This window comes from Mandrillus leucophaeus, unplaced genomic scaffold, assembly GCF_000951045.1.
Source record: "Mandrillus leucophaeus isolate KB7577 unplaced genomic scaffold, Mleu.le_1.0 Scaffold94, whole genome shotgun sequence".
Lineage (NCBI taxonomy): Eukaryota > Metazoa > Chordata > Mammalia > Primates > Cercopithecidae > Mandrillus > Mandrillus leucophaeus.
This window is the reverse complement of record NW_012110252.1, coordinates 835,504-855,197: the sequence shown is the minus strand read 5'-3', so window position 1 is coordinate 855,197 and position 19,694 is coordinate 835,504. Positions and strand designations below refer to the sequence as shown.

General features: G+C 35.3%; 1 protein-coding gene across 4 annotated transcripts in view; it reads left to right on the top strand.

Annotated features, from left to right (window-relative positions):
- Positions 1-19,694, top strand: part of R3HDM1 (R3H domain containing 1) — a 201,970-nt gene that overhangs the window by 96,873 nt on the left and 85,403 nt on the right. For 3 of the 4 annotated variants that reach the window (XM_011970278.1, XM_011970277.1, XM_011970279.1), the window contains 8 exons: positions 5,691-5,750; positions 5,834-5,974; positions 10,019-10,127; positions 10,217-10,312; positions 12,754-12,791; positions 12,871-12,921; positions 13,028-13,254; positions 15,672-15,926. In XM_011970278.1, coding sequence (XP_011825668.1) covers positions 5,691-5,750; positions 5,834-5,974; positions 10,019-10,127; positions 10,217-10,312; positions 12,754-12,791; positions 12,871-12,921; positions 13,028-13,254; positions 15,672-15,926 — 977 coding nt within the window. The remainder of the gene's footprint in view (positions 1-5,690; positions 5,751-5,833; positions 5,975-10,018; positions 10,128-10,216; positions 10,313-12,753; positions 12,792-12,870; positions 12,922-13,027; positions 13,255-15,671; positions 15,927-19,694) is intronic. The other variant, XM_011970280.1, reaches the window with a different exon arrangement.

Sequence of the window (19,694 nt, the reverse complement as noted above, 5' to 3'; positions counted from 1 at the left end):
TTCCCCCATACTTCGTTGTATGCATCTCTTCATCTGTATCCTTTATAATAAACCAACAAATATAAGTGTTTCCCTGAGTTCTGTGATCCGCTCCAGCAAACTAGTTGAATCCAAAGCAGGGGTCATGGGAACCCCAACTTGAAGCCAGTAGTCAGAAGTTCCAGAGGTCTAGACTTGGAACTGGTGTCTGAAGTGGGGCAGTCTTGGGGACTGAGCCCCAAACTGTGGGATCTGACACTATCTCCAGGTATAGAGTGTCAGAATTGAATTGGAGGACACCCAGCTGTGTCCCCTACAGAATTGCTTGCTTGCTTGCTGGTGGAGAGAAATCGCCACGTATTTGGGGCCACAGAAGTCTTCTCTGTTGATAGTTGTTGTGTTGGTGTGAGAACAGAGGGAAAACATGATTAAAGAGGTTTTCCAAAACAAGTACCAAAAATAATTCATTAGATTCGGAAGTTAGAAATTGTTGGCCGTTTTAACATTTGGAATAGGATGGTGGGAACCAGAACTCAGTGGGTTGAGTAATAAGAGGGAAGGTAGGAATTCATAACTAGTATGAGTGAAACAAGATCCTAGACAGGCAGAATTTTTCTTCTCTCTCTAAACCAGTGGGAAAGACATCAGCAAGGAACAAAGATTATAAATCTGTTTTTATGTCTTCCAAATTATGTTTCGATTGTGTAGTTATTTTTCCTCTATAGATGCAAACGATTTTCAGTTATCCACATAGACATTTTTTAACTATACAATTTAATGGTTTTTAGTACATTCAATACACAGATAGGAGCACTATCACCGCAGTTACAGAACTTTTTCATTGCCCCAAAAGAAACCCCACACATTGTAGCTATTCCTATGCTAATAATAATAGTAATACTGATATTGGATGATCCCAATCCTCATCTGTTTTCTGTTTCTGTATATTTCTCTGTTCTGGACATCTCATATGAATGAAATTATATAATACATGGTCATTCATGACTGGCTTTTATTCACTTAGCGTAGTGTTTTTAAGGTTCATCCATATTGTAGCATGTATTTTTTTTCTTCTGTGTATGCATTTTTATTTGAGCAAATATACAAGTGAATAATTCATTTAATGGCTAATGTATAAGTTACTATTAATGTCATTGTGGTTTTAGGAAGTTGAAGCTAATATTAAATTTTGGGAGAAATAAGGTTTGCTTAATAAATGATTCAATATTCTCTCTCAGTGAAGCATACAGCTAATTGCCAGCTATACCTGGTATACAATTAGTTAGAAGTAAGGCAGATTCCTACTGAAGCTTTCAAGGTTGAATATTGCCTAGAGAATTCTACTAGATGTTAAGTCAACTTTTCCTTTTTGGATCACTTTAATTTGAAATTTTTTTTTCACATCATTAAATCTTCATTATCTTGTTCATAGCCCAATAAACTAAATTTCAGGGGTTAAATAATAAGTTATCTGGAATTTCTGGGTGTCTGCAGTATTTTCAGAGGCTACCCTATTAAATACAGTCATTAATGAATTAGAACCTAGGAACCTGAAGGTGTTATTGATAAAGATTACACTCACTGACATAATTTTGTACATATTTTTGTGTTGCTTTTAGCCATATTGTATAAATTTTATATGGAGAAATATGGATGGTACAGATAACTATATTATGTAACTAACAGGAAAACGATTCCGTGGATTAATCCTGAAAATGGATATTTTTTAAGTAATTTGTTTTGCTCTAGAGAACATCATGTATTTGCTCTCTGAAATATCTTCTAAAAGTCATTTTTATTGGAGGTAATATTTAAGTCATTTTATTTCTTATCTGTTGCAGACATTTGACCAAGAGTATGTGAAACATTGGATGGAGGGTGGTCAAACAGAAGCATTACTCTTTTCTGCTTTTTTTTTATTTGCCACTGGTATAACAACTGTTCCCTCTTTCTCTAAAATTACTTCTGGAATAATGACTAGAACACTAATAACTAAAGGACTGTTAGCCCTTCATTTTAACTTTTAGTAGTAGTTTATTAGCTTGTTTTTATTACTTCTGTAATAAATAACAGCATGTATCAGTTCATTTTAAAGGTTACACGATAGAAGTTTTAGTTTGTGCCTACTTTTAGATGGTTTTGGCTCACCTGCTAAAACATCAGTATACCTTAAGAAAAGTAATTTACCTGTTAGAGTCTCCTGTAAAGGATTATTAACCTTTAACTTATGACCATTATAAAAATATCTAAGCTGAATTACAGATATGAAAATTTGAAAGCTTGGATAAGCTACAATGTGGAATAAAAGGCAGAAGGTATAAATCTTAAGACCTTAGGAAAGTTGTCATTCTTATTTTTTTAACAAGTGCTACTAAAAGCAGGGTATCTTTTTAAAAATAAAAAACCCAGATAATCTAAAAATCCTCTGCAATCTTTAGATCTACATATTAAGGGGAGAGACAGCCTAAATTTGTATCAATGGCCAGTAAAATTGTTAGATTTTGTTATTTCACACAGATAGTAGAAATTTCAGTGGCAGTACATTCACTGAAGAACGATTGAAATATTCTTATACCTACTCTTTAGCTCAAACACAGAAAATCAATTTAAATGTACTGTTTTATGAACTCCAAATAAGTTGCCTGCTTTTTTTTTTTTTTTTTTGAGATTGTTGCCCAGGCTGGAGTGCAATAGCGCAATCTCAGCTCACTGCAACCTTCGCCTCCCGGGTTCAAGCAATTCTCCTACCTCAGCCTCCAAGTAGCTGGGATTACTACAGGCATGTGCCACCATGCCCCGCTAATTATGTATGTTTTTAGTAGAGATGGAGTTTCTTCATGTTGGTCAGACTGCTCTTGAACTCCCTATCTCAGGTAACCTGCCCGCCTCAACCTCCCAAAGTGCTGGGATTGAGCCACCGCGCTCAGCTAATTGCCTGCTTTTGATTCTTGTCTTCATTTTTTTACAATAAGGCACTATGTAAATTATAAAAGTTACTGAAAATACTGTCTCACGATAAATTAACCCCAAAAGCTTGGATGAGGCTGGGCGCAGTGGCTCACGCCTGTAATCCCAGCACTTTAGGAGGCCGAGGCGGGGGGATCACCTGAGGTTGGGAGTTCAAGACCAGCCTGGGCAACATGGTGAAACCCTGTGACTACTAAAAATACAAAAGCTAGCCGGGTGTGGTGGCGGGCACTTGTACTCAACTGCCGGGAGGCTGAAGCAGGAGAATCGCTTGAACCCAGGAGGCAGAGGTTGCAGGGAGCCGAGATTGTGCCACAACACTGCAGCCTGGGGGACAGAGCAAGACTGTCTTAAAAAAAAAAAAAAAAAAAAAAAACTTGGATGAATGAGGGTCTTACAGTTTAGTAAATAAATCCTTTCTTGGGAAAACTTTAGGAAGTAAAAATTCTTCACTCTCCCCCCAAATTTAAGAAACACAAAAAGAATACTAAAAGACCTTCTGGATGAAGTAATTTTATTACTTTATTCCATGCAAAATATATTTGTTGAACCCTTCTATATACAAATAGTTCAAATAACTATATGACAATAATTGTGATAAATGCTATTAAAGAAAAATATGTAAAAGCAACAGTTCTAAGAAAGAATATAAGAATGTGTTTCAGCAAAGGGGAACAGCATGTTCAAGGTACCTGAGAAAGATAGGAGCTTGGCAAATACAAAAATAAACCAGGATGATAACAGTTTTGTGAGTTCAGGTCAGGAGATTAGGCTGGAGCTGGAGGAAGACCAGCTCATGCCTGCCTTGTACATATGTTTAGTTCTAAGAGCAGTAAGAAACCCATGACAGATTTAACAAAGTGAGTGATGTGTGATCACATATGTGTTCTTAAAAGATTGTTATACATGTTTCATGTAGAATAGATTAGGGAAGATCAGGGAAGATACAGGGAGACAATATACTCCTGCTATAGTAGTCAAGCCGGAAATCCTGATTGCCTGGATCCAGGGTTGTGGCAGTAGAAAAATAGATCAAAAGTAGATAAAATTTGCAGTAGTAATTAACTATACAGAAGCATTTGAAAAAGGATGATTAAAAAAACAACAACAACCTTCGAGACCAGCCTGACCAATATGGAGAAACCCCAACTCTACTAAAAATAGAAAATTAGTCTGGCCTGGTGGCACATGCCTGTCATCCCAGCTACTCAGGAGGCTGAGGCAGTAGAATCGCTTGAACCTGAGAGACGGAGGTTGAAGTGAGCCGAGATTGTGCCCTTGCACTCCAGCCTGGGCAACGAGAGCGAAACTCTGTCTCAAATAAATAAAAACTAGAATTCTCATGCTTCTAGTATCATATACTGAGTAGAAGGTGGTGCCACTTACTGAGATGGGATATACTAAAGGAGAAGCAGGTTTGGAGACAAAACTGAATATTGATATAATTTTTGTTAAAATGTAATTCTGTCTTCAGCTTTGGATTTGAAATCACCAGGTAGACATGTTTTTCTCTTGATTTTTTTTAAACTAATATAAAAATGTATAGTTAAATATCTAATGACTGATGGGGGAAATGTTATTACTTAGTTTTATGAAACTTTTGCAGTATAGGAGGAGAATCAAATGCAGGTCTGATGTGTAGACTTTCAGGTGACCAAAGGCGGGGGCTACCAGTTCTTCTATTGAAATTGAGAATAATCTGCATAGTTTCTATTTTAGAGAATCATTAACCTCTTGGCCTCGTTTTCTTGATCTATAAACTTTGGAAGATAAAACTGAATGATTTGTAAAGCTGCTTTTAGCTTTAAGGTTCTGTAACTTAGACATGTTTTTTTTTTTTCACACGTGCATGAAATTTCCAATTAGCACAGGAAAATTCTGGAGCCATGTTATGGGTGTGTGAGCAGGGAAGTCCTTTGGGGAGCGATACCATTAATTTGTTGCGGCTAAGTGAACTAAATAAGACCTTAGTGATCTAAGGGAGCATATACAGGTACTCCCTAGAGTCCTTACTTATTTTATATGTTGGAGGTTTTTGATTCACTTAGATTTTTATGGGAAAATTTAAAAATATATAATGGCAGTTTATAGAATGGGTTGAAATATCCTCTTCTTCTGAGTTAGCGATATAATTAATACTTCTCTGCCATAGTCCCATCTACATACTAGTATTAGAGTCCCATAGGAGTATTCCTGTCGTTACTGTCGTTGCATGTTCTTTAGAATACTGTTTCTATGGAGTTCAGCATGATAACAAAGTCATGAGCCTAACTAAAGATATCTGTTTTTCTGCTTCCTCTCTACTTCATAGAATGAGGAAATTAAAACTAAAATGCTTTTTCTATCCACACATTCACAGAGCAAACTCTAATATAGTAATACTTAGCAGATCAAAATACATTTAAGTTCCTTCGTTATGTGTAAGCAAAAAAAAAAAAAAAATGCATTTAAGAATAGCAACATGTTGATTATTGTTAAAGTTGGGTGATGGGTACATCAAAATTCATTACACTATTCTCTACATTAGCGTATGTGTGAAAACTTCCGTAATAAAAAGTTAAACTAAAAAAATCATCTTTTATTGTTTTAAAACATTAATAAATATTCTAGCATCAAGATTGGGGTAGTCCTGAATGTATAGTTTTTAGGGGGTGAAATTTAACTGTATAAATCATAGTCTGTTGACATTTGTGATTACTTCATTACTAAGTTTTACGTATAAGAGTGTTCATACTTTGTTTCAGGGACAGAATGATGCTGCTGAAATTGGAACAAGAAATTTTAGATTTCATTGGTAATAATGAGTAAGTCCTGACATTTAACAAGAAAAGAAATTGTCATCACCATTCTCCTTGACTTACTAAATTGGTTTTTCTTGTGCTTCTAGGTCTCCACGTAAAAAATTCCCCCCAATGACATCTTACCATAGGATGCTATTACACAGAGTAGCCGCTTACTTTGGATTAGACCACAATGTTGATCAGAGTGGGAAGTCTGTCATAGTAAACAAAACTAGCAATACAAGAATGTAAGTGTCAAGAGATGTAACTGCATATTATATATCTAAATAATAATACTTTTATCTTTCCATAGTACCTTTCATCTGAGGTTTTCCACATGTTTGAGCAGTCTAATTAAGTTTGATGATAACCTTATGTGATAGGACTGAAAACACATTTAGTTTACTGGGAACAAAACGCAACAGCCTGAACTCAAGTATAGCATGTGAATGAGGACTGGGGCATATGTTAAAAAAATAAAAACCCAGAGGACATAGTATCAGTGATGTTTGACAACAACTTTTAGGGATTTTTAAAATTAATTTAGATAGCTATAACCAGCCTTAGTCAAATTAATAAAAGAAAAAAAAGAGAGAGAATAGACTTTGTCTGTGACACCTTCATATTTAGTTAATCTTCTGTCAGTTTACCATTCTTTCCAAAAAGCCTCCAGATTTACTCCTTTTCTCTCACAGTTCTTAAGAAAGTGGGACTATTGGTTAATGCAATATCATCCATAGTGCTGTCTTCTTCCTAGGCTATGTATGACTCACCAAGGAAAATTTTTAAAGAGTTAGGAGGAGCTTTTTGTTTTAAGAATTGATTGCTTTATACTATTAAGGAAGTAGATCATCATTGCTGTTACTTGGGAACAAAAGACCCAATGCAGAGGCACCCAAGTTATAAAACATACACAGCACATCCGTTACATCTTCTGCCTATTTATAAGGCTAATCCTAAAACAACTAGCTGAGTTCAGCTAAAAAAGGAATTTCAGTTTGATATGAGGCAGCAAGAAGTCTGTGGTAATGGATAGCAGTCAACTTCAGATGGCATAAATAGTCCTTTTTGGTCGATTATTTTTCTTTCCTGAAACCAAATTTCTCCCAGGTTCTTAGCTGTGAATGATTTAATTTGCATGGTTATATTTACTTCATCTATACCTTTTCTGATCTATGGTCTTTTGTCCTTATAGCTACCATATCACTTGCTGGAGCTGTTGGTTTTCTCCCATTTTAAATAGTCTTTTTGTCAACTAAGTAGATACTTTAGTATTTTTAAATGATTTTTCCTATAATTAAAAGTAAATTAGTGAAAATAGATGTGTTTAGAAAGGGATCTTTTCTTTCTATAGGGATTAAATGTTACCAAAATGTGAGTCTGATTTAATTTTCATTGAAATTTTCATATCCCTTAATCTTTAATATTCTTTTCAATTAGTCTTTTTCCAGTCAGTTATATCATGACTAAAGTAGAATAGTAACCATTATGCTATGAGCTGAGCTAGAAGTAATTAGAACCGTTAATTCATTTAACCAGTACCTCTCAACATTACTCAGAGCTGCTGGATACTCAAGCACATATACATTTGCAGGCATTTTGACTGGTGACTCTCTAAGGTTTTCAATACAGTGTAACCTCAGTTATTTGAATTCTATGAATGATGTCAAAAAACTTTAGAGTTCTCTTTATCAAGATAATCAAAAGCTAGGCTCAGCAGAGATGCTTATAATACACTTAAAGAAGTATGGGTCAAGAATATAATTGTAACCTGACATTTCAGATCATTGAAGTTACACTGTATTTTTTCTTTTTAATATCTTCTGGGATATGAAGAAGGTAGTAAATCAGAAAACCTTAGAGATCTGCTCCACACTGAATAAAAACAAACTTACCTTTTCCTCATAGGGAGATTACCCGCTCCAGCCTTGAATCAGTGGTGTTGTGGATGTCAACAACCCAGTGTCCACTGGGGTGTCTCAATGGAGCGGGAAGTTGGCGATTACAGGGCAGTAAATTCAGGCATCTATAAAAGAATGAGGTAAGACAGTCTTAAGGTTAGCTGAAATGCCTGCCAGTGCTATTGGTGTGGGAATCCAGCTGCTCTTAGAAAAGTTGCCAGGCCCTTGGTTAAACCTTATAGTTCACTTTGGAATAGCAGTCCCTCATTCAATTATAAACTCCATAAATAAGAAAATGTGACTTTGAACAGTTACAAAAATAGATAACATAAGTAAATGGGGCAATCATGACAAAAATAACATACTGCCATTGTCAGAACTAAATAAAAATATTTCAAATCCTTGAAGAAAATAGTCTTCTTATTATTTTGGTCACAAAGCTGTTTTTAGTCTTACTTTTCTTCTTTACTTCTTATATATATATTTATGTACAAATCTGTTCTCTATTTCACCCATCTAAGTATTTTACAATAGAGATTTCATTAACTTGCTTAGATAATTCTCCTTTTGCATAATTTGACAGGAGGCTTTTATGTTCTTTATTAGAAATTCATAGGTTAAAATAAATGTTCAGAAGTATTACTTCGGTTCTAAGGCCAGGCACCTGTAATCCCAGCACTTTGGGAGACTGAGGCAGGTAGATCACTTGAGGTCAGGAGTGCACAACCAGCCTGGCCAACACAATGAAACCCCATCTCTACTAAAAATACAAAAAAAAATTAGCTGGGCATGGTGGCACCCGCCTGTAATCTCACCTACTCAGAAGGCTGAGACAGGAGAATCGCTTGAACCCAGGCGGCAGAAGTTACAGTGAGCTGAGATCGCACCATGGCACTCCAGCCTGAATGACAGAGTGAGACTCTGTCTCTAAAAAAATTTTTTAAAAAGAAGTGTTACTTAGGTTCTAGATATAAGGAAGTTTGCTGAAAATGTCATTACTCAGGTTTATTTGGATTAGAAATTTACTTAGGTTATTCACATATATCATTTGACTGTATAATAGATATAAAAACTACCTAGGAGTTCAATGAAATTTTCTCTAAAGCCATTTAATATATTGTTATATTTCATATTTCAAAAGAATAATTCCAGTTTTATACTAGAATGATGCTTAGTCACAAGAGTATTGATTGAATTAATTTGTGGAAGCTGAGAATGTATTTTGGGAGGTGAAATTTTATGTAACTGTGATTTTCCAAGGGCCACAACCTTGTGTTTGTCCTCTAGAACCCAGTGGAACTTGCAACATTTCTGTAGAAGAAAGACGAGTTCACTATAAAATATATTGCTAAGATTTCATAAGCATTACTTTAGGTCACAACTTTAACCTCTATAAAAGAGCTTCTGTTTTCTAACCTGTTCAGTTAATGTTAAACAAACCTATGCCCTACTGTAATTTAAAATTCATGGATGCAGTTTGAAGTCGTCTGTAAGTTTTTAGCTAATTGAATGACAAAATATTTTATTACTTTCAGTTGTATAACACCAAACTAGGTACCACAGGAGTAGCATAAGATACAGTACTGTACTTTCCTTGTCCCAGCATGTTTTCATAGGTTTAGATGAGGCAGTACAGGCTTTGGGTCTAACTGACCTGGCCTCCAACTATGGCTTAATCATATGCCTACCTTTGACCTTGCACATTTGCTTAAGCCATTTGAACCTCTGTTTGCTCAATAAGATTTATATAAATAACTAACTTCTGAGTGTTTACTGTTTTGTGTGTTATTGACATATTCATTTCATCTTCAGAATAACCCTAAGAAGTAGGTACACTATATAATTCCCATTTTACAAATAAAGAAACTGGGAAAGAGAAAAGTTAAGTAACTTTTGCAAGTCATCAAGCAGCTAAAGTGCTAAAGCTCAACCTTTGAATCCAAGCAGTCTGACTCCAGAGCCCACATTGTATTTGATATGGCCGCTCAACCATAACATGGAATAGTTAGTATTTTCTCATGAGATTATTGTGAGGACTAAATACGTCATCTATCTTATAAACTAGAGAGAAGGACATTTAGTATAGGCTTGGAGTTCAGCAGACCTGGGTTGAAATCCCAACTCTGCCATTTTCTAGCTGTGTGATCTCTATTTTAGCCTCCTGGAATCTCAGGTTCCTTATCTGTAAAATAAAAACAAAGATAGTGTCTACCATATAGGGTTTTTTGGGGGATAAATTATTATAACTGTCCATGAATACGTTCTCCAGTATGGCACTAAAAAGTGGTAACTTTTATTTTATTGCTTTTCATAAAATGTTATGTTTAACTTCTTTGCTAATATTGTGTATTATCTTTTCCTGTTCCTTTGTTTTTGTTTTTGTTTTTTAAGACCTGATCAGAAATTTAATGAACATATTAAGGATGATAAAGGTGAAGACTTTCAGAAACGTTATATCCTCAAGAGAGATAACTCTAGCTTTGACAAAGATGATAACCAGGTAATCTAGAACAATTACAGCATTTTTATAGGTGCAAGATATATTATGCCAGTAGTTCATTTGCCAAAAAATTATCCTCTTTTCTGTAGATGAGAATACGTTTGAAAGATGACAGAAGAAGCAAATCTATAGAAGAAAGAGAAGAAGAGTACCAGAGAGCTAGAGATCGAATATTTTCCCAAGATGTATGTACTAACATATTTAGGTCTTCATGTTAGAATATATTTTAATTGCATTGTAGGGTCTCAGTCTCCCTTTTATCTATTGATCACATTTATTTGTAATCACATTTGTTGCATATAAGGTCATCTTTCAGAAATATTGAAATCACTTTTGCTTGTGTTATTAATTTAATAGTTTATAAAATACTACATTGCAGTAGTTATGTAAAATTTTACAAAGTTGGAAGCAGGTGGACTATAGGAGTCATTAAAAGAATGTTGGCCAGTGTATATAGTTTGTGTGATTTTTTTTTTTTTTCCCCAGACTTCTGACAGACTTGAGATTTTTATTAATAGAACATTGGTCCACTGTCTACAAAATCATATACTGTAGATGCTACTTGTTGACTTTCTTTGACGATAATTTATTTCTTCTTTTGAAATAAAGCTAATTGATGTTGTAGGTTAATATTTGTTTTCTGCTTTATAAGTGATTATGTAATATAGGCTTTCTAAATGGCTATTTTATGCATTTATGCCAGAAGAGAATCAGTTTGTTTTTTGTCGACATCTGTTAAGCATCTGTCCCGTAATATGTGATAATCTGCTAAAGACAGAAATTTCCTCTGTTTAAAAAAAAAAAAAGATTAAATAATATTAAAATCCGGATTGTAAGTGAAGAACTTACTCATTCAACAAATTTTATTGAGCACCTGTAGTAAGTGCAATCCTAGGCACTGGACAGTTATGTTTATCCCCAAAACAACCCTATATAGTAGATACTATCTTTGTTTTTATTTTACAGATAAGGAACCTGAGATTCCAGGAGGCTAAATTAGAGATCACACAGCTAGAAAATGGCAGAGTTGGGATTTCAACCCAAGTGTGCTGAACTCCAAGCCTATACTAAATGTCCTTCTCTCTAGTTTTTAAGATAGATGAGGTATCTGCCCTTGATGAATAGCCAAGTAATGACAACAGGGTGTGTGGTTTATGTAGAGACATGAAGGTATAACAGGTGACACAGCAGATGAGCACCACAAACCAGAACTGGGGAAGGGATGGGACAGTTCGCTTCCAAGAAGTAAACTTACAGAAGTGAAGAGTTCCAAGTAGAGGGTCAGTATGTACAGAAACCCAGAGGTGAGGGAGAACTTGACACACATTAGGAATGAAAAGATTTAAAAGTAGGCGAGGCACAGTGGCTCACACCTGTAATCCCACCACTATGGGAGCGCTGAGGTGGGTGGCTCACTTGAGCTCAGGAGTTCAATAACAGCCTGAGCAACATGGCAAAACCCCATCTCTACAAAAAATTAGCCAGGCATGGTGGTGCACATCTGTAGTCCCAGCTACTCAGGAGGCTGAGACAGGAGGATCTCCTGAACCCAGGAAGTAGAGGTTGCAGTGACCCAAGATAAGACTACTACACTCCAGCCTGAGTGACAGAGTGACCCTGTCTCCAAAAAAAGATTCCGAGTAGCCAGATTCTAGCCTGAGTGATGTAAGGAGTGAGGAAACTTTAGACTGGAAAAATAATCAGAAATGAGATGACACGGCCCTGAAGGTTTAAGATGTTTGGACTTTTGGCGGTTTTGGTGGTGGTTTTTTGTTTTGGGTTTTATTTATTTATTATTTATTTACTTTTGGCTTTTTTCTTTTTTGGTCAGCAGACTTTTTCTGTAAAGGTCAGATAATAGCTGTTTTAGGGATTGTGAGCCACATAGTCTTCATTGCAGCTACTCAAATCTGACTTTTTTTTTTCTACTCAAATGTGAAAGCAGCCACAGACAATACATAAATGAATGGTCATGGCCGTGTTCCTGTTCCAGTAAAACTTTATTTGCAGAAACGGGTATCTGGCTGTAGTTTGCTGACACTTGTACTAAAACATCAGGGAGCCATTCAGGTGGGAAGAATTATGATCAGATTGACATTTTAGAGAGATTGCTTCTGTTACATAAAATGGGCAAAAAATGGTAACTGGAGAACTAGTTAGAAAACTGTTGTAATCATACAAACAAAAATGGTCATTCCTGACCCAGGTTAACAGTGCTGAAGGACTTTAAGCACCTTTAAGGCATAGCTACTTGTTCACTGCTCTAGCCACAGATAAAAGCACAGGTTATCAAATATTTGTTAAGTGAATGAAGTGGAATATATATTCTATATATACCTTAAATATATAATGAAAATGGGTTCACTTATTTGGAAGATAATATTTGAATTTCAAATTAATTTGAGCCACAAAATGAATGGCTTCAAGATACATATATATTTGTTAAAAGTAAGCATAAAATCTCCAAACCAGAAAAAAAATTCCATTATTATTTATTTGTGTACCCTTATCACCATTTTTAACTTATATTATTAAACATGATTTTTGTTGTAGTCATTGGTTTACAGATGGCATTATATTATGTTTGACAAAAGCTCAACTTTTTGTTTCTATTCTTTCTTTCTAGTCCCTGTGTTCCCAAGAGAATTACATTATTGACAAAAGGTGAGGGAATTTTTAACATCTGTTTTGGTAACTGACTGATGCTAATAAAAATTAAAATGTCCTATTAAAATGCCAACAGACTCCAAGACGAAGATGCCAGTAGTACCCAGCAGAGGCGCCAGATATTTAGGTATTGGAAGCATGTTTTCAATACAGTATTAAAAAAGTAAAGCATTTTTTTCTTTACTTTTTGTTCCCCCGCATTAGCTTTTCAAAGTTTTATTTCTAAATTACAGAGTTAATAAAGATGCTTCAGGGAGATCCACAAATAGCCATCAAAGCAGCACTGAGAATGAGTTGAAGTACTCGGAACCACGACCCTGGAGCAGCACAGATTCAGACAGCTCTCTTCGAAACCTGAAACCTGCTGTAACCAAAGCGAGCAGCTTCAGTGGAATCTCAGTCCTGACAAGAGGTGATAGTTCTGGAAGCAGCAAAAGCATAGGCAGGCTTTCAAAAACAGGTATAAATATCTACACAGAACTGTGCAGTCATTAGTTTTCCTAATGTTATCTTAGGTCCTTATTTATCAGATGGCTTCTAATTCTCCTAAAATATAAAATTACTATCAACAGTACCTTGACTACCTCCAAAATACTTAAGGGGTAATATGTTTCTTGACATGAGGATTCACTCTCTGTCCTTGAGACAGATTTACAACCATCAATTACCATAAAAATTCTTCTCTATTGTGACATAAACTTAATCAGGTAAGTTCACTGAAACGTTATCTCTTGTTCGAATGCCCATAGGTGATTGGAAATTCTTTATTACTTATTCATAGTTGGTAGAAGGCATGGTTTCTCACCTAGGATAATTTAACACTGATTGCATTTTCAGCTAATACTATCAATTATTGATTGCATTTTTTATGATAAAGTCCTTCATTTTCCATTAAAAAAAAATTAAATTGCTGAGGATATTTTGAGGAATTTAAAAACCAAAAATAAATAACTGTTAAAAATGACTGAAAATTTCAATAATCTCCTCATTCTACTACCTCCTTCCTTGGAGTTCATTGTCTCATAACATTTCTTCTTTTCATTTCCACTAACTTCAATACTAAAGAAGCTCATGTGTTTTTAGGATCCTTGAAGATCTTTATTTTTATCCCAAAATAAGCATGAAAGTCAGAAATGAGTGTTTCCCTGGCCGGGCGCAGTGGCTGACACCTGTAATCCCAACACTGTGGGATGCCAAGGCAGGCAGATCACCTGAGGTCAGGAGTTCAAGACCACCCTGGCCAACATGGCAAAACCCCATCTCTACTAAAAATATTTAAAAATCAGCTGGGTGTGGTGGCGCATGCCTGTAGTCCCAGCTGCTTGGGAGTCTGAGGCAGGAGAATCACTTGAACCCGGGAGGCAGAGGCTGCAGTGAGCTGAGATCATACCACTGCACTCCAGCCTGGGCAACAGAGCGAGACTCCATCTCAAAAAAAAAAAAAAAAAGGATAAAAGGAGGAATGGCTATTTCTTCCTAATCTGTTTGGGTGAGCCTAAACATAAGGTATTGTACGCATTAGAATTGAAAGACATATTTGAACTGAAGGGCTGTAATCAATGCTTTAAATTATTAAGGCTTATGAATTGCAGTTGCCATCTTTTTAATGTATAATGTGGTCGTATTGAAAATATCTTAGTATCTATGTTAGGATTTTGTGAAAGATAGGTAAATTTTATCAGTATAAGAAATCTGCTTGTGTACCAAATATGCATTATTTGGAAAATGGCCACTAGGTCATCATAACAAAAGAAGCTATTTATGTATCATGAGAAAATTATGTAGACACTCTGCCAAATTAAAACATTTTAAGAATATGTACTATATATATTCTGTATTCTCTTCAGAGATGAAAAGAAATATTAATTGGCCCTTTTAATAGGCAAAAAAAAGTTTTTTGTTTTTAATTCTTAAGTTAAATTGATAAAGTTTTTATGAAGAGTTATTTTGGCACAACTTAAAATAGAATCTGTCCTTCAGAAGGCAGTCTATATAGTGTATCATAGTTGTTTCATTCATTAAAGATTAATTCCATCCCAGAGTCAATTCTCTTATTCAAAACCTAATTAACTGTATACACAAGATGCAAATCATTGTCTTTCTTTGTCTTGTTGGCCACCTTTTTTAGCCATTATGCTAAAAATCAGTGACATTTTCAGTTCCTGTATAATAGAAAATGGAATAAATTCAGGGATGAAAGCATTTAAAAATCAGTTATCAAATTAGTTCAGTAAGAAATAAATTTTAAGTTAACACCCGTATAAGTACTTGGAATATTTTTCCTGATATCTCTGTCCCTTGATTAGATAAAATACTCAAAGTTGATTTTACATTTTGGAAAAATGCTATGCTAGTAAAATGAGAAATTAGATTCTGCAATTAAACTTGACAATTGTCTTAATACAGAATTTATCATTTCTTTTATTTCTTACACTAAATCTTTCTGTGTTCTTATAGATAAGGGGTTTCTGGTATTAAAAGTTTTAGGCATTTTGCTGTACTAAATTCTTTTTCCTGGGGGAAAATTATCTATATATCCCTAGGTGTTAATCTAAAAGGTAAAATGTACATAACTTTGTCCTTTTGGGAATGTGGGTAATTTGCTTTTTGTGGCTGTCTGTGGCTGGTGTTGTTATAAATGTGCTTAAGTTGCATGCTTTGGCAGTGATTTCTCTGACAACTTACGTAATCAGTTTGCTGTATTAAACTTGTTTGTTATGGGGAGGGTAAGCAAACGTGGACAGTAAATTAAAAAGAGCCAATGCTTTTATGTAGTAACTGCATGTTATGCAATGTAAATTTTATTGTTATGTTTTGAAAACCTGTGTTTTTATATGAGGTTTAAAAAATCCCTATTTTTCATTACTCCTTTTCTAGGTTCTGAGTCTTCTGGTAGTGTAGGGTCATCTACAGGCTCTCTTTCTCACATCCAGCAGCCTCTTCCAGGTACAGCTCTCAGCCAGTCTTCTCATGGCGCACCTGTCGTCTATCCAACTGTCAGCACTCATAGTTCTCTTTCCTTTGATGGTGGCCTAAATGGGCAAGTCGCATCTCCTAGCACTAGCTTCTTTTTGCTTCCCTTGGAAGCGGCAGGCATACCACCTGGCAGTATTCTGATCAACCCACAAACAGGTTGGTATCCAGAAAAAGGTGTTTCAGGAATTATCTGAAAATTTAAGGATACTTATTAAATGTATTTTCTGAATGTATGTAGTCAGCTTTTTATTATTCATGATTAGCATTTTCCAAGAACTTTATAACAAAAACACTTAAGCTAGGAAAGTTTAAAAGACATTTGTATCGGGAAGCATTTTTTCCCCTTGTGACGTCTGTGACATCGTCTAGGCCAAATAATAGCCCAACTATAATTTTAAAAAATTTATTTCCTAGGAATAAGACAACTACCTACAAAAGAGCTTTGTTTGATACAACAATTTTTTTTTAACCAATATTGACTTTTTGGGATGATATAACAATTTTATACTTGGGAAAATCAAGTGCATTTTATGAAGAAGGACTGAATAAGCAGTTTTTTTTTTTTCATTATATAATGGAGGGGGAAAAAATAATTACCTTTCAGAATGTGGTGATTTCCTACTGAGGAAAAGCTAAAGAACATCTTATTGGTATTAAAAAAAAAATTGGGGGGATTCATGTATTAATATTGACAGTACATATTCTTTGCAATTAGCTAATAGTAATTTACATTTTTTAGCATTTGCTTTTACCAAATGCTCTGTTAGGTGCTTTAAATATGTTATAACCTTGTTAGGTAAGTGAAATCATTTATAGATAAAGAAACTGGACCTCAGAGAGGTGAAGAAACTGCAGTTATAGTACAGTTCACTATGTAAATAGGTAAAAATGATTTGTATAGAAAAAATATGATCTTTAAAAAGGTCACAAGAAGTCTTGGTCTCTTCAAGATAGCATAGCCCAGTCATTTGGCAAGGTAATGAAAACTCTCCTTGATCTTTTGATAACTTTAAATCTCATATATTTAGCTGATGTGGTATCATCATAATGGCAGTAGTTTACAGGCAGATACAGGTGGGAGTATAAGGTCTCTAAGTGTTCCTGAACCTTTCCTTTCGTTTGTAGTAGAAAAATCATGGCTTGGGACTCATTACTTTCAGGTTTATTCACATCTCTTTTTAAGATAAAGTAGGCAAACATTTGTTCTCTTATAAGAATTAAATTAGCATAAATAACTGATTTTTCAGAAATTCAGTTTTTGCTTAGTAATTACCTTCTTATTCTTCAGGTTATTATATTACTAACCTTCCTGTTTTTGTCCAGCAAGATGTAAGATGATTTAATATTTTACCTTTTCCTATTATTTTTCATTCAAAATATATTAATATGGTTTTGGTAACATGAAAGATTCATTTGCTTAGGAAAGGATAGAGTGAGAAACTAATTGGTCTGAAACTGAATTGTACTATTAACTTAAATGAATCCAAAAGTGATCTCTTTGGTTTTTGAGAACAGTGTTACAGTACATTAACTTTTTTCAAGTGACCCTTAATTTGGATTTGACCGCCTTCACCCAAATCTGCTCCACCCATGTTTTTTAACCAAATTATTATTTTTTTTTTATTTTTTTTTTTTATTTTTTTTTTTGAGAAGGAGTCTTGCTCTGTCGCCCAGGCTGGAGTGCAGTGGTGTCATCTCGACTCACTGCAACCTCTGCCTCCTGGTTCAAGCAAGTCTCCTGCCTCAGCCTCCCAAGTAGCTGGGATTACAGGTGCACACCACCACGCCCAGCTAGTTTTGTATTTTTTAATAGAGACAGGGTTTCACCATATTAGCCAGGATGGTCTTGATCTCCTGACCTTGTGATCCACCCGCCTCGGCCTCCCAGAGTGCTGAGATTACAGGCGTGAGCCACTGCGCCCGGCCTCCCAAATTATTTAGTAGTCAACAAATACCCAGGACAACTTGTTTTTAGTTATCTATAACTATCACACAAATTATCAGTATACTAATTGATTAAAATAATTTTACTTTGGAGGACTTTTTCTGCTTGATAGCTGTAGACTAGTATAGTCTTCTCTCCCAAATATTATTATTTTATATCATAAGTTTCCTCAAAAAAAAAAAAATGGAGAGGGATTTCCTATGGAAGAATAGATGTTAAGACAATTTAAGAAACTGTTTTTCAGTCAGATTTTTCTGTGTTTCTCTATATTTTTCTCACTCATAGTCATTGAACCGTTAATTTTTATGCACTCCTTTCTTGTTTCTTTTTTTAACAATCCAATTTTAGTAAAGAAAAATACTAATCTTTCAATCTATTTATTGAAAAAATGTCTGGAAGACAGTATCTGAAATGCTAATGATATGATTATGGGGAATTCCACAACAGCAAAGACACGGAATCAACTAAATGCCCATCAGAGATAGACTGGATAAAGAAAATGTGGTGCATATACTCTATTAAATACTATGAAGCCATAAAAAAGAACAAGATCATGCCCTTCTCAGGAACACAGATGGAGGTGGAGGCCATTATCCTTAGCAAACTAATGCAGGAACAGAAAACCAAATATCACACGTTCTCACTTAATAGTGGGAGCTAAATGCGGAGAACATGTGAACACATGAGTGAAACAGTACACACTGGGGCTTATCAGAGGGTGGAGGATGGGAGGAAGGAGAGGATCAGGAAAAATAACTAATGGGTGACAAAATAATTCATATAATAAGCCACTACAACACAAGTTTACCCGTATAACAAACCTGTACATATGCCCCCGAACCTAAAAGTTATATCACACACACATACACATACACACACAGAAACACACACAGATTATGGGGAATTTATTTTCTTTTTTGTCTCTTTGTTATTTTTAGAAATGTTACTTTTTGTAATAAGGAAAAGTTGTTTAGAATATATGTGTAGAGAAACTGGGTGCAGTGGCTCACACCTGTAATCCCAGCATTTTAGGAGACCAAGGAGGGTGGATCACGTGAAGTCAGCAGTTCGAGACCAGCCTGGCCAACATGGTGAAACCCCATCTCTACTAGAAATATAAAAATTAGCCCGGCGTGGTGGCAGGTGCCTATAATCCCAGCCAGTCTGGAGGCTGAGGCAGGAGAATTGCTTGAACCCAGGGGAGGCTGAGGTTGCAGTGAACTGAGATCATGCCACCACACTCCAGCCTGGGCTGGGCAACAGAGTGAGACTGTCTCAAAAAAAAAAAAAAAAAGAAGTTGTAAAATAAGGACAGTACCATCAAGATTACAATTTGAAGCATGAAGCTATTAATCATTTTAGTTTTTCATCCAGTTCTAATCTTATTTGTGAAATATATGTAATGTGGCCTCAAAATTAGGTATTTCCTACCTCCTAATAAAAACTAGTGAATAACTTTCCAATATCCTGAAGTCAAGCTTTTTCTCTTTGAACTGAAATATAGCCTTGTAGGACCCCAATCCTGTGACTGAATTTCTTAGGCTAAATGTGTTGCATAATTCAGAGTTTTTCAGAAAATACCACATATTATGAAATAAGGCTGGGATTACTTTGGGAGGCCAAGGCAGATGGATCACCTGAGATCAGGAGTTTGAGACCAGCCTGGCCAGCATGTTGAAACCCCATCTCTACTAAAAATACAAAAATTAGCCATGTGTGATGTCACATGCCTGTAATCCCAGCTACTTGGGAGGCTGAGGCAGGAGAATCATTTGAACCCAAGAGGCAGAGGTTGCCCTGAGGTGAGATTGTGCCACTGTACTCCAGTCTGGGCAACAGAGGGAGACTCCGTCTAAGAAAATAATAATAAATTAATTTAATTAAGCTCACTAGCGCTCTGGGCCAGTACCCCTTAATAAGAAATGCAGTAAAACATTTGAATATTTACTCTAAGTGAGGGAAATAAGGACTATTGATAG